Raw genomic sequence first — 12,879 nt, forward strand, 5'->3', positions numbered from 1 at the left:
ATGAACTGTAGAGACATACATCAAGTGATCATGACAGTGTGTGTTCATTTTATGCTCAAAATATTAGAAAGGCTGTAGGTCAGCACCATAAGTGATGAACTTGATAAAATTCAAGGTGCAAAGTGATATTTTTGTATTTGAATCCGTATTAGATGAACTGTAGGGTGTATATGATCTATAAAAGAGTAATATTTATTTTGGACATCCTTAAGCAAGTAGACGCCTCAGAAGATAATAGCATCGATCTTTTATTTTGCACTTTTTGGAAAATATTGGCTGGAAATTGAGTTTGAAATTCCAATTGCAGGGTGATTTTTTTCTGTGAATATTTTTAATAAATTCTACCAAAAAGATTTACCATCTATTATTCGCCCTGCGATACTATCCACCTCTGTACCTGCTCCAATAAGAAACCGAACACTACCTAGATCCTTCCCATGCTCTGGCCCCTTAATCATTTCCTGGTACAATACTTCTCAGAAATGAGAAATTGGAAATTGTAAATCATTTCAAATATTTAGAAATACATATACAACCAACCGGAACGTCATTTAGAATACATATAAAGGAAAGAGCAATAGCAGCTATTAGTAGTATTCAAGATATCACCAATCCAGAGTTACTGGACATTAAAACAGTGTTATTCTTATTTCATGCAAAAATAGCACCAATCGTAACATACGGCATACACTTAATTTGGACACACCTTACATCCAGAGACCTCGAAACATTAGATCGTGTAAAAGCAAGTCTCTTGAAAAGAACACTAGCCGTCTCAAAATTTACTTCTTGAAGATTATTTTAGGAACTTACAAAGGAAACTTTCTTCATCGAGGATCTTAAATTAACATTGCATCTACCAGCAACCAAAGCTTCAGAAAAACACCTGAATGATAGGAAGGAGGAAAGGGCAAATATCTGGGACGAATTTTATTGCACCGACGCAATGATAAATAAGGAATGGACTCAAACCAACTACGCTCTTAGGCACACAACGACTCGGTTTGCTGTGCATGGATTTCATCATCGGATATGTAAAATAGTCTTTTCATTCACTGGATGAACACTGCTTTTGTGGACTTTGTGGTAAACAATGTGGGAGATATCACCTACAGGACTGCTTGAAAAGAACAAAATCTATAGTGAGATATAGTGAAGAAAATTAATCTGTATATGTATTTATTGGCCATTGGCTGCAATAAATCTATTATTATTATAATTATGAGTGACATGATAATACAATGTTTAGCTTGTATAAAGGTAAAAATAAAAATAACTTTCAATTTTTGTGTGTGTGTGTGAGGGGGGGGGGGGGGCAGGCAGGGAAGATCCTTTGTTTCCTGATAGTTTATTCACCTAACTAATAATGGACATGGAAAATCTTATCAGTTCAGTTCTGAAACATAATTTCCTCTACGACAAGACCCATAAGTATTATTAAAACAACAACGTAAGAGAGAATGCCTGGAAGGAATTAAGCAAGGGAATGAAAAATCAAACAGGTTAGAATATTCAATTTTGTGGTAGATAGGCCTGTAAGGTACTTCGTTTATTTCGCAATTATTGTTGACCTTATTTCAGAATCATATCATGTTGCAGTCCATATATAGTACGGTATGTCAGTACGATAATTGACATGGCTTGGAGTTTACAGTATTTACTTTGAACAATTTTATAAGTGGCATTCCCTACGATTGTTGTACATGTATTCCTAACAAACAGTACGGTAATGCATAAGAAGCAGCTGTGTTGTGGACAAATACATTTTTTGGTTTTTAACTAATGTTGAGGCCACCTCTATTAATGACTTCACCCTGTTGCGGCACGCAACTTACTGCATTAAAGTTTTATCAAACCATCCATTGCGTGCTTTGTGTTTCCTGTGTAGAATCCCATTAGATTCTATTCAGCTTGATGTGAATGGTGGAGTGGAAATTTCGACTGATGGGTTCGATTCGATTCCACAAGGTGAGAGTGAGCATCTGGTGTTCGTGTTGTCATAGCGTGACGTCATATGGCCTTGGCAAGCCCGGAGAGGCTCCATGACAGGCGCAAACGGTCTAACACAGGGTTCAACTTGCGCGGAGACTGGAGGGTTGTAACCATGAGCTGCTTTGAGTGGACGTTTTCTATCTCAAGGGGCTCTAAAATTTGAACTGTTTAACCAGGAAATATATTTACTACAGGACACTTTAAACGGGGAAAATATACTTATATCTTAATGCAACCGATCAAGGGACCAAGAATATCACACTTCTTATGCGGGAACTTCTTAATCGAGTTTCACTGTAATTAAACCATCAGAAACTTATGAAAAGGTAGAGGTCTGATCTCTCTTCAAGTTTCTTCATGTACTTTATGCTGGAGATGTGTTTTGCTATTCAGATTTTATTTTGTTCAGTGTAAATTCTTTATTACATTGGTGTCAGCATGCTTTGTTATTGACAGTGGCAGCTCTTATCAGGACAATTTGGAGCCAGATCAGGTCAGCGGTGGACTAGGAGCTGTTGCACAGAGTAGGTCACAGCCTGTGGTGAGTGAGATTCTGCTGCTTTTATAAATAGTTGTTGGTGTTAAGACTTGTCTTAATTTTCGGTGGTCATTAAGTATGCATGATATGGAACTTTTTTCCTATTTGAAATGTAAATTTTACATTTTAATTTCTTTATGTCTATATATAGAATGTTACTTTTATTTTACACAGCCAGGAGTAACCAGGAAATAAACTTGTTGGAGGTTGTGTATTATCCTCCTTGATTGTGTAGTTCAGTGGTATGAATGTACTTATTATGACAAATTAGTGCTAGAAGTTGTAGATTGTATAGGGAAGTTCCCGATATCTACTGCAGTTAATCTTATGCATTTCCCTTTCTTGCCATAATGAACTAAATCAAAGATTCCGCAGATGATTTGACCAACTGGAAAGCGTAAATAAAGGAGTTAGTTTTCAAAGATTTAGTCAGTAGCGAGGACCATATTTAGAGAAAATGTGAAGCTGGTTATTTATGTACTCTGTAATATGGAACTGGTCGTAAATCAATGTGAACAGTTACCGAGGCAAATGACGAGGCAGCTATCCTGTATATAGCAGCATTTACTCTGGAATGTGCTACTAAACTATCAATCAGTATTTATTAAGTTTCCAGACTACTAGTTGCTACCCTTATGCTGAATTTAAAAATATATATTAAAAAAAAATTGGAGTTCTGGTGAACTTGTTGATGGTTTGTCAACAGGTTTAACATATCAAATGCTGGTGGTTTAGTATATTGAAAAAAAGATTGTATTGAGTTTATTGAAGATATATGAACTTTTTTCATTTGTTTAGCCATTATGATTGCTATTTTGTTTCCAAAAATGCCCAACCTAAAAGTATCAGACCTGGAAGAATATAAAATACAGATTCTTCCTTACATGGACTACTTCAACGATTTTCCCTTGAAACTTGCATCGTTCAGGTCATCACTCCATAGACTGGTTTGATTGCAAATCATTATGCCATCCTATCTGGTGCTAATTTTATCTTTATAGAACTGTTCTGCACTCCATGCAGAAGTCTCCAGGAACATACTTTTAGTATATACAACTTTTGAGATGAGCAAATTTATTTCCTTAATTCCGGGCGAGTGGATCAGACAGTTAGGTGTTAGCCTTCTGACCCCAACTTGACAGGTTCGATCCTGGCTCAGTCTGGAGGTATTTGAAGGTACTCAAATAAGTCAGCTTCGTGTTGGTAAATTTATTTTCACATAAAATAACTCCTGCGGGACTAAATTCTGGCACGTTGGTGTCTTTGAAAACCATAAAAGTAGTTAGTGGGACGTAAGGCAAATAATATTATTGTTGGACTGGTGTGAAAGTCCATGGCCTTTTTCATAAGGTCGTTATACACATAAGAGAAGTTAATCATCAACAATGTATTCTTCAATATCTACAACAGTCTGCCAATGCTGGAGTAGTTTTTCGATCCTACACGTGCAGAAATCTTGTGGTTTTGAGTTTTAAACAGTCGTCAAGCCATGTTCGGAGTGCATTTTCATCCGGAAAGGAAGTTCCTTGAAGGTTATTCAATAGAGTGTGGGAAAGGTGAAAATCTGAGGGCAAAAGATCAGGCAAATAAGGGGGAAGTGGAATGACTTCCCAATCCAACTCCTGGATACTGCTTTCGTCAGGTTAGCAGAGTGCAGGTGAGCATTATCGTGCAGCAGCATCAGTTCACGAAATCTTGTTGGCCATTTTCCTCGGATTGCGCCTGCAATACGTCTCATTTGGTGGCAATAAATGTTGACAGTGATGGTTACACCTCAGAGAAGCACAACACACCCTCTTTGTCCCATCAGATGCATAATATTATATTTCATGGAAGCGCATTAGTCTTTGTGCAGGGACTTTCGTACTTTTTCTTTTTTAGGGGCTTAGCTATTCCTTTCTTTTTTTTTTAGGTTAGCATAAACACACCATTTCTCTCCACCAGTAATGATACTGGATAGGAATGGTCAATGTTCTCGAGCCTATCAATGACGAGCAAGCAAAAAATGCATGGCCACCCGCAAATTTCTGTAGTTTTGGCTTAGAGCATGCGGTACCCATACACCTGATTTCTGAACCTTGTCCATTGGATGCAAATGTCACACGATGGTTGGATGGTCACAGTTCATCACGTTTGCCGATTCTCGGGTATACTGACGTAGATCATGATGGAGGATGTTGGTGAAGCTAACAAAGAGAGACTTTAAGGGTTGGGAGATTGTTTGTCTGTATTTCACTGAGTGACCATGAAACAATCATGTTTGAGTGAAAAACATGATGAAATTTCAATGGGATATAATGCGAAGTCCCCCTTCACTGGACTAAATACTTTCTTTTGCATTGTGGATTAAGGCGTTGGTTTTCATCAAACCCCGAAGGTCTTCCTGAACATGTAGTCTCACTTATGCAAAAACGACTCTGATTAAAACGAGAAATCCATTTTCTTGCCGAACTCTCTCTGATGGCATTGTCCCCATACACAGCGCAGATGCATCTGTCCACTTGCACTGCATTTGCACCTGTATGGAACTCGGAGCTATACGTTGGAAAGGTTCGACTTTCTCCACTTGACACTCCATATTCTAACACCCACACCAACATTCACAATCTGCAAAAATAAAAAACTCAATACGTAACCTGAAACACATCCCTTGCACTTCAAAACAAAAATGATAATCGATCTATAAAATCATGGCAACTGGAGCACCAACATGCAAAACAAAAAAGCTAATAATACAGTTTGAAAGAGGTTTTCTTCCTTCATTAGTGTCAAGGATGTGGTTTGCAGATGCTGTCCAGATTTTAATGTATTTTGAAAGTAATCGGCACTCATTAAGGGTAAAGAAACAAACAGTGCATTGCTCAACAATATTCTATCCTTGCGAGCAGCCATAAAGCAATTCAGTATACAAATATGCAAGAAGTAATGCATCAATAAGCCAGGAAGGAGTATAGGATCATTCAAAAGAATAAACACAAAGATGTAATGTGGGCAGACAACATCTACAGAAAGACAAGAACAACCATGGAAACATAATAAGGCACACATTTCCGCACACACTGGTTCTTTCTTAGATTCTATTTATCCTTTGTAGCTTCCTACCTTCTGGTGATATATATTAGCACATTAGTTTGTTCCATTTCCATGTTTTTTTATGAAACCTATTGGGTTCTTTTCTACTTCAGTGTTTGTTCTGTCTCCCTCATTTTCTACCATCTGTTTTATCTTCCTTTGGTTGTGTCTCCCTTCTTGTATTTGTCTGGTTTTCTCCTTATCCTACACTTCCCACATAATGAATTCTGAAGAACAATCCTCTCAGTGGTAGCTCACCCTCCTGAAGATGCTGGGATACTGAAACAAACTTGCCAGAGGCTGAGAAGAAATAGACTTGGAAAAATGGAATTGAGAAAAGGCGAGCCCATCTATGATGACACCAGTGTGTGTGAAGATGTAGACTGCCATTGTCCATTTTTATTTTGTGATTGTTCTTGTCCTTCCTTTCTGCTGCACCCTCAGCAACACTAGTCATCATGTTTATCCTTCAGTGTTTTCCTGTCCTTCCTAGCTTACAATTTTTGGTTTATTTTTTCAACTAAGGGCCATGGCATTAAATCTTTTTTGTTAGAATGGGCCTTGATGTTTGCCTGGTAATTGTGCATTCTCTGACTGTGCTGCTCCTTTCTCACCTTCATCCAGAGGGCACCTGTTTCTTACAGGCTGGTTTGTTCTGAAATGTCTTTCATCTTGGAATCCTTCCGAGAAGTGATCGGTCTCTCATGTTGCTTTTTGTTATTTCCACTTCCTGCAAGTCTTTAAGCACTTCTGTTAACCTTGGTGTCCTAATTATTCTTGTTCTTCCAGTTTGTGAGAATTCAGGTGTCAGCCTGACGGGGTTCATAATCAAGATTTATTTATATAAGTTCATTAGTACATTCCATTTCCATTACGAGTAATTGTATCTGATATTTGAGAACAGTTTGGAAAAAACTAATGAGCCACTAGACAAGGTCATACTGCAAACCATACGAGCTGACTGAAGAGTGTATTTCCCGAATTGTACCTCCATATATCGGCTGCCCCTACATACATTATCAAAACTTAAAATGCGAGAGATTGCATTCTATTGTGCAAACTGATTCTGTATGTTCTTTAGCCGCCAGTGAATAAAATGTTAAAAGGCTTAATTAGCACAATCAAGCAACGTAAATCAGCAGTAGTATGCTGCATTCCCATGTTATTCAATGAAAATTGGTAACTGATTTACATTTTCTGTAGTATACGTAGGGATAGTCAATGTGCAGTATGTGGCAAAACAGACTTACTGTAATAACAAACATGCTCTGAACATAAATATGAGCCATTGTACTATTCTAGGCAATAATGGCAACACATATCTGTGTTGGTACAGTATGTTTAAAGTGTGCACCTTCACATCTTGGACATTGTTTGTAACAGTACTGTAAATTGTCAAACATGTTCATGAATACAAGTTGCTGCAAGGACACAGAAAAGGACTATCTTCTCTTGTAATTCAGGAACTAGGTGGGCTGCCTGAGTGAAAAACTGATTCTTTCAACATCCCCCATATATAACTATCTGGGGAAAGGAGATCTGGGGAGCGGGGAGGGTAAGAGGATTTTAGTGGTCTCCAAAGTGTCATTGCTGAAGGGCAAATGACTCTCTCATGATGTGAAATGTAGCTCCATCTTGCTGCATCCATTGTCGTTGCAGTGGCAGGTTTCTGGTGATGTTCATAGCACGTTCGTCATTTGAGTACTGTTTTTGGTGCATACTATGTATATTCAGAACTTGCTAAAATATTTAAGAGCTTTTGCTTATATCAAGGGACTCTTAGTAGCTTTTTTACAGATCATAACCAAGCTGATAATTATCATCATTTGAAATGTTGGCATCATGGTTGTTTTTGAATCCCATATTTTTCCTGTAAGTATAGGAATAAGAAGTTAGAAAGCATTATGTTATTGATTACTTTTACCAATTCCAGTATTTACCTGCTTGATGTCAGTACAGTATTTTGCTGATAAACTAGGCAGTTCTGTGTTGTAATTAAATGTGAATTTGTTGTTGTATGTTTTGTTGTTTTCTGTCTGTGGTAGATATTGCCAGGGCTATTTTTCTCCTGGAATACATAAGAGTATTCCGATATTTCCCTCAATTTTCTTGCCTTGTAACATGTTTTAACATTTCATTTTTGAATGCTCTAAGTGGCATAAGAATTGTAATTTCCTGTATGTTGTTGTAAAATAAACTCATTAAAGTTGCACATATTGCAACAATGATTGAGTTCATGTGTAGTTAGTACCTCCTTCATTCACCTCTGGTGCCTTCTAGCTAAATTGTGCATCTAATCAAGAGATACATTTGCAAAGATCACAAATGCTTAACTTGCATCGTCTTTTTCTTCTGATTAACAAACATGTGACCTGACCATATTTTCCTCAGCTCTCAGAAATTCTTACAGAAAGAGAAGTAAATTAAATATATCCTCTACACATTTGGAAAATAGTGTTTTCCTGAAAGTATAACGGGCATTAAAAAATGCTCTAAACATATTCCTATTTATAACTGAGTCTTTTTTACACACTATTGTCATTACTCTACAAACTGGGCATCTCTTTTCTTTTGTTTTAAGATATTGTTGACTCGACGTATCAGAGTATCCTGGCAAACTATCTGTGTGATTAATTTCAAAGATCTCGCATACATTTACACACACAGTAATACCGGTACATGTATCCTTGGATATCACTCGTGTAAAGTATCATTAGTCTCTCTAAAATTCCCAACACAGATTCATATAATGGTCTTCCTATACACAGTTATCTTCATATACATTTTTCATATCTGACCACTCTAATATCATTTCAATTAGTTGCTCATTTAACCCTAGAATTGGCAACTATCAAATATTCAACACTTCATTCGTGCTGTAGTGGCACTGTAAAAAATTCAACACATTTGTATTGCATCATATAATTTCCTCAGTTCTTCAGCAGATGTTGTAAGTCTTCTTTCATCATTCTCGTAAATAAATGAGTGCATTTTTCTGAGCATCTGTTTGAGCGCCATTGTTGTAGTGTTTGTAAACAAACCTTCACAGGCTCTGCTTTTTTTTTTCTATTTCATTTTATTTCATAATTTTCCATTCGGTGCGAGTTATTTACTTTTGTATATATTATTTGATTATGTACATTTTTAGTACAGTGTGTGTCTAAGTATAGCATCTTCATTATTTGGAAATTAGTGAAGAAGTATGGTGAAATTGGTTGAAAGATGAAAGCGACGAGTCTGATTTTGAGGATATTGAGAATGAACCAACAGATTTTGAGTTGGATTCGTAATGTGTATCAGCTATTTCTTCGAATCAAATATTGGAAAGTGAAAGTGGTGACGAGCCTGCCATGCAGCAACTTATCGTATCAACAGGGTCTATGCTCATGCTTCCTGAGCATGGCATGCCAATACATTTTCAGTCTTACCACCTGTGGGTGGGGGATGCAGATGAAGAATACACCCATGGTATCCCCTGCCTGTTGTAAGAGGTGACTAAAAGGGGCGACCAAGGGGTAATGAAATTAGAACCATGAGAATACTTGTGATTAGTATCATTATGTGCGGAACACCATTGGTCGACTTTACTTGCGACTGGTACCACCTTGCGAGGAAAACCATGGGTCTGCATTACATAGTAGCAGTACCAATATGCGAGAAACACTACAGATATGGGCGTTGTTTGTGATAATGGTCATCGTGTGTATTCCACTGGTTGATTCCACTGTGTTCAGAATGGGTCTGAGTTACCTACGAGTATTACCACTTTATGAGAAACACCATGTCTATGCTGCCTGCGATTAGTGCTACTAAGCGAGAAACACCATGGGTTTGGCTGGCGTCCGTGATTAGTACCACTATGTGAGTAAAGCCGTGGGTCTGTGTTGCTTCGGGGTAGTAGTACCATTATGTGAAGAATACCATGGGTTTGTGTTGCCTGTGGGCGTTGCCATTATGTGTGATACACCGTTGGTCTACATTGCCTATGATTAGTACCACTATGTGAGCAACACCATGAGTATACGTGGCCTGTGATTACTTTCACTAAGTGAGGAACACCACAGGAATACCAGCGCCCAGGAACAGTCCCACTATGTGAGGAACACTATGGGTCTGCGTTGCTCGTGAGTAATACCGCGAAACACCATAGGTTTGTGTTACCTGTGAGTGGTGCCATCGTGTGTGTCATACCATGGGTCTACATTGCCTTTGATTTGTATCACCATGCGAGAAACACCATGAGAGTACGTTACGTGTGATTAGTACCACTATAGTAGGAACACCATGGTTCTGCTTTACCAGTGATTAGTACCATTATGAGGGGCCAGTGCCTGGATTTTAGACCCCTTTAGATGAATATCATCTCAGTAATGAAGGCATTGTGAATTGGATCCACTGATTGTTTTGTTTCACTATCATTTTTTTCTTAATTTGTTTTGGATTCTAGTCAGGCGATATATTTTGAAGTTTTAATTTTTGTTTTGTTCACCTCATACCATTAAGGGCCGATGACATAGCTGTTAGACCACTTAAACAACAGTCATCATCATTATCACCACATTTTCCGTAATATTTTCAAGAATATACCTCTCAGTGAATCCATATATCTCTGTTTCAGTTTTGTGTACATATAATCAAAAGTATTATTATTATTATTATCATTATTATTATTATTATTATTTAGAATTTAGGAATTACACTTTTGAACAGGCTGTCCATTTTTCTAGTCAAAACATTTATGCAATTTCGTGTCAACACGACAGTCTTCAGTGTATTAGCTTTACATAGATATATAAAACTTCATAGATTTATTTCATTCCTCGTGGATATTTTGTATTTTATTTACACAAGTAAAAGCTGTCAAATATGGCTGACACCACAAGATTTAACATTGCCAGTTCTAGTGTTAAAGACCTTATCATTTATTACATTTCCTGAACCCATATGTCTCTTCTCATAATCACATCCGAGTTACATTGTGAAGACTGTGTTCGACATTCCACATTCCAATAATCATCTCGGCTAATAAGTTACCAGCATATATTCAATTTGCACACAAAGAAGACTTCACTTCTGACACAGTCTGTATTCTGTTTGACTACTCTTGCAGATTTGTTGACATATATTCATCTCGTATAATGTACATCATCCAATATCTTTAGGACATAGGAAGAAATTTAACCCTGATAAATTCAAACTCAAGATCATCACAACAGTTGGTCTACATTTAACTACCCTTGGCATTTATATTTGGCTCTGAGGATGTACTCAAATCATTTCATCCTAGCACATATATGGAAAGATTTTGCAATTGTAATACCCAGTCTGTGAAATATGATCCTCTGTTTATTACCTCAAGCTACTCAACTTATTCACATAACAAATCCTAGCCGTACTTTAATGAATTACATTCGCAATAAAATTGAAACTAAAAAGAAAAGAAAGGAGTATACTAAGTCAGTACATACATTAAATAATGTTAAGGGAAAATTTCCACCAACCTTATTTTGCTCTTCCACCTCGTCTGCATGGAATCAGGTGTATTACATATCCTCGTCAGGTTACCATCACCTTTGCCCCAATCAAGTTTTTAAACTTGTATCATATCCATCATGGTTTTCACAATTTTATTATATTGCCCGTGCTGAACCTGAAATCTTAAAGAAAAAGGAATTATAATGTGCACTCTTCTTTTCCACGTAGCTGAATAACACACACATATATGTACCCTGTATTGCTATTACTAAATATATCATTGCTCTGTAGGTTCAAACACTTCACATGCTTGAAATAATACTTCCACAATCGCTGTGACAATGTCACAGAACCATTTGTATGTTTAATTCCACTGGTATAGTCTGAAAATGTGGCTTCATTCGCACTGTAAATAGAAAAACACTCTTCCATGTCCCTAAGTTTTACATTTTCAAATGTCAAATTCTTATGACAGTGCCTTTCCTTTTAAAATGCATAATTATTCCACTTAAAAGTCTTGTATATTACGCCCACTTTGTCAACGGTCATCTGTCTGTAGAGACCAAGCAGTTATAATACTTCAGTGTATGGATTCCATATAATTGAGGCATATTCTAGTATTGATTTAACTAGAGCATTGTACAGTATTAAGTTCAAATGAAGGTAGCAAGTTGTGAAATAGCGTATTATATATCTGGACTTTATTGTGGCCTCAGTTTTATTATTCACTAAACAATTTTGGTTAAACGTTGATTGACTGAAACTTGCCAGAGATGAAAAAATAAATAAAGAGGATGTACTAAGGAAGTTACTTTTCTAAGTGAAAAATAGCCCTGGATGTTGAACTTGAATTATATCAGTATGTATAGATTGGTTCCTTGGCATTGCTACCCTGTGTTGAATTTGTTGGTCCCATTGTTTATTCTTTTGGTGTCGGAATAGTGCATGTAACCGTAGTTCATTGTTTTTATTAGTATTTTCATCATCTTAAACTGTTATTACTTTATCCTCTGGTATGGCTAGTGTCTTATCCTTTGTTTTACCTTTGTTCTGATGCATGTTTTTTATGACTATGATGTTACAATAAGGGAAACAACAAATTTGCAACTGCAAGTTTTTAAATGATAGTGAAGTGCAAATATTGAATCTGCACAGTTTATCAGACTGACTTCACCCACATTAAATACATGGGCTGTTGACTATAATGTCCCATTCCCATTACCTCAAGCTACAACTGGGAAATAAGGTCTATTCAAAACATTCAACTTTATGTAATGAATTGTGTATCTGAACCAGTCACAACTCAAAGCTGCTTATAATTGCACCTAATAGGGCCTTCAGATGTTTTGTCATTTTCATGTCAGATTGATTTTAGTACTTAATTTTTGAAGAGGATAAGAGCATGTTCAGACTTGGCAAGTCTGTAAAGAAATTGGTTAATGAAATAGCAACATATTTTTTACGTGTGAACATTAAGTTGTCCGTCAGTTAATTAATTGTTGTGAAATAGTATCATATCTTCATGCAGTAGATTCTGTGAAATACCACTGCAAAACAAAGAAATAATTAAATGGATAATTCAAGTAATTATCAATTTATTTTTCAAAGATAAAGCCTTAAATTGCAAAGTAATGTTAATATTCTTAGATTTTATTTTTTTAATTCATTTCTGTGTTTTGATCAACTAATATTTTGCCCATGTTTAACAACAGTTGAGGCCTTCTCTTAAATATGTTCATTGAGAGACAGACTAATAAGTGATATCACTTCTTTAAGTTATTGCAGTCATGGAGCTTGCTGGT

The 12,879-nt window shown here is 36.6% G+C and overlaps 1 protein-coding gene across 3 annotated transcripts in view; it reads left to right on the plus strand.

The window, feature by feature from the left end:
- LOC136878892 (target of Myb1 membrane trafficking protein) overlaps nucleotides 1-12,879 on the plus strand; it is a 182,877-nt gene that overhangs the window by 130,090 nt on the left and 39,908 nt on the right. For all 3 annotated transcript variants that reach the window (XM_067152476.2, XM_067152477.2, XM_068228851.1), the window contains exon 9: nucleotides 2,449-2,533. In XM_067152476.2, coding sequence (XP_067008577.2) covers nucleotides 2,449-2,533 — 85 coding nt within the window. The remainder of the gene's footprint in view (nucleotides 1-2,448; nucleotides 2,534-12,879) is intronic.

Source organism: Anabrus simplex, chromosome 8 (genome assembly GCF_040414725.1).
Source record: "Anabrus simplex isolate iqAnaSimp1 chromosome 8, ASM4041472v1, whole genome shotgun sequence".
Classification (NCBI taxonomy): domain Eukaryota; kingdom Metazoa; phylum Arthropoda; class Insecta; order Orthoptera; family Tettigoniidae; genus Anabrus; species Anabrus simplex.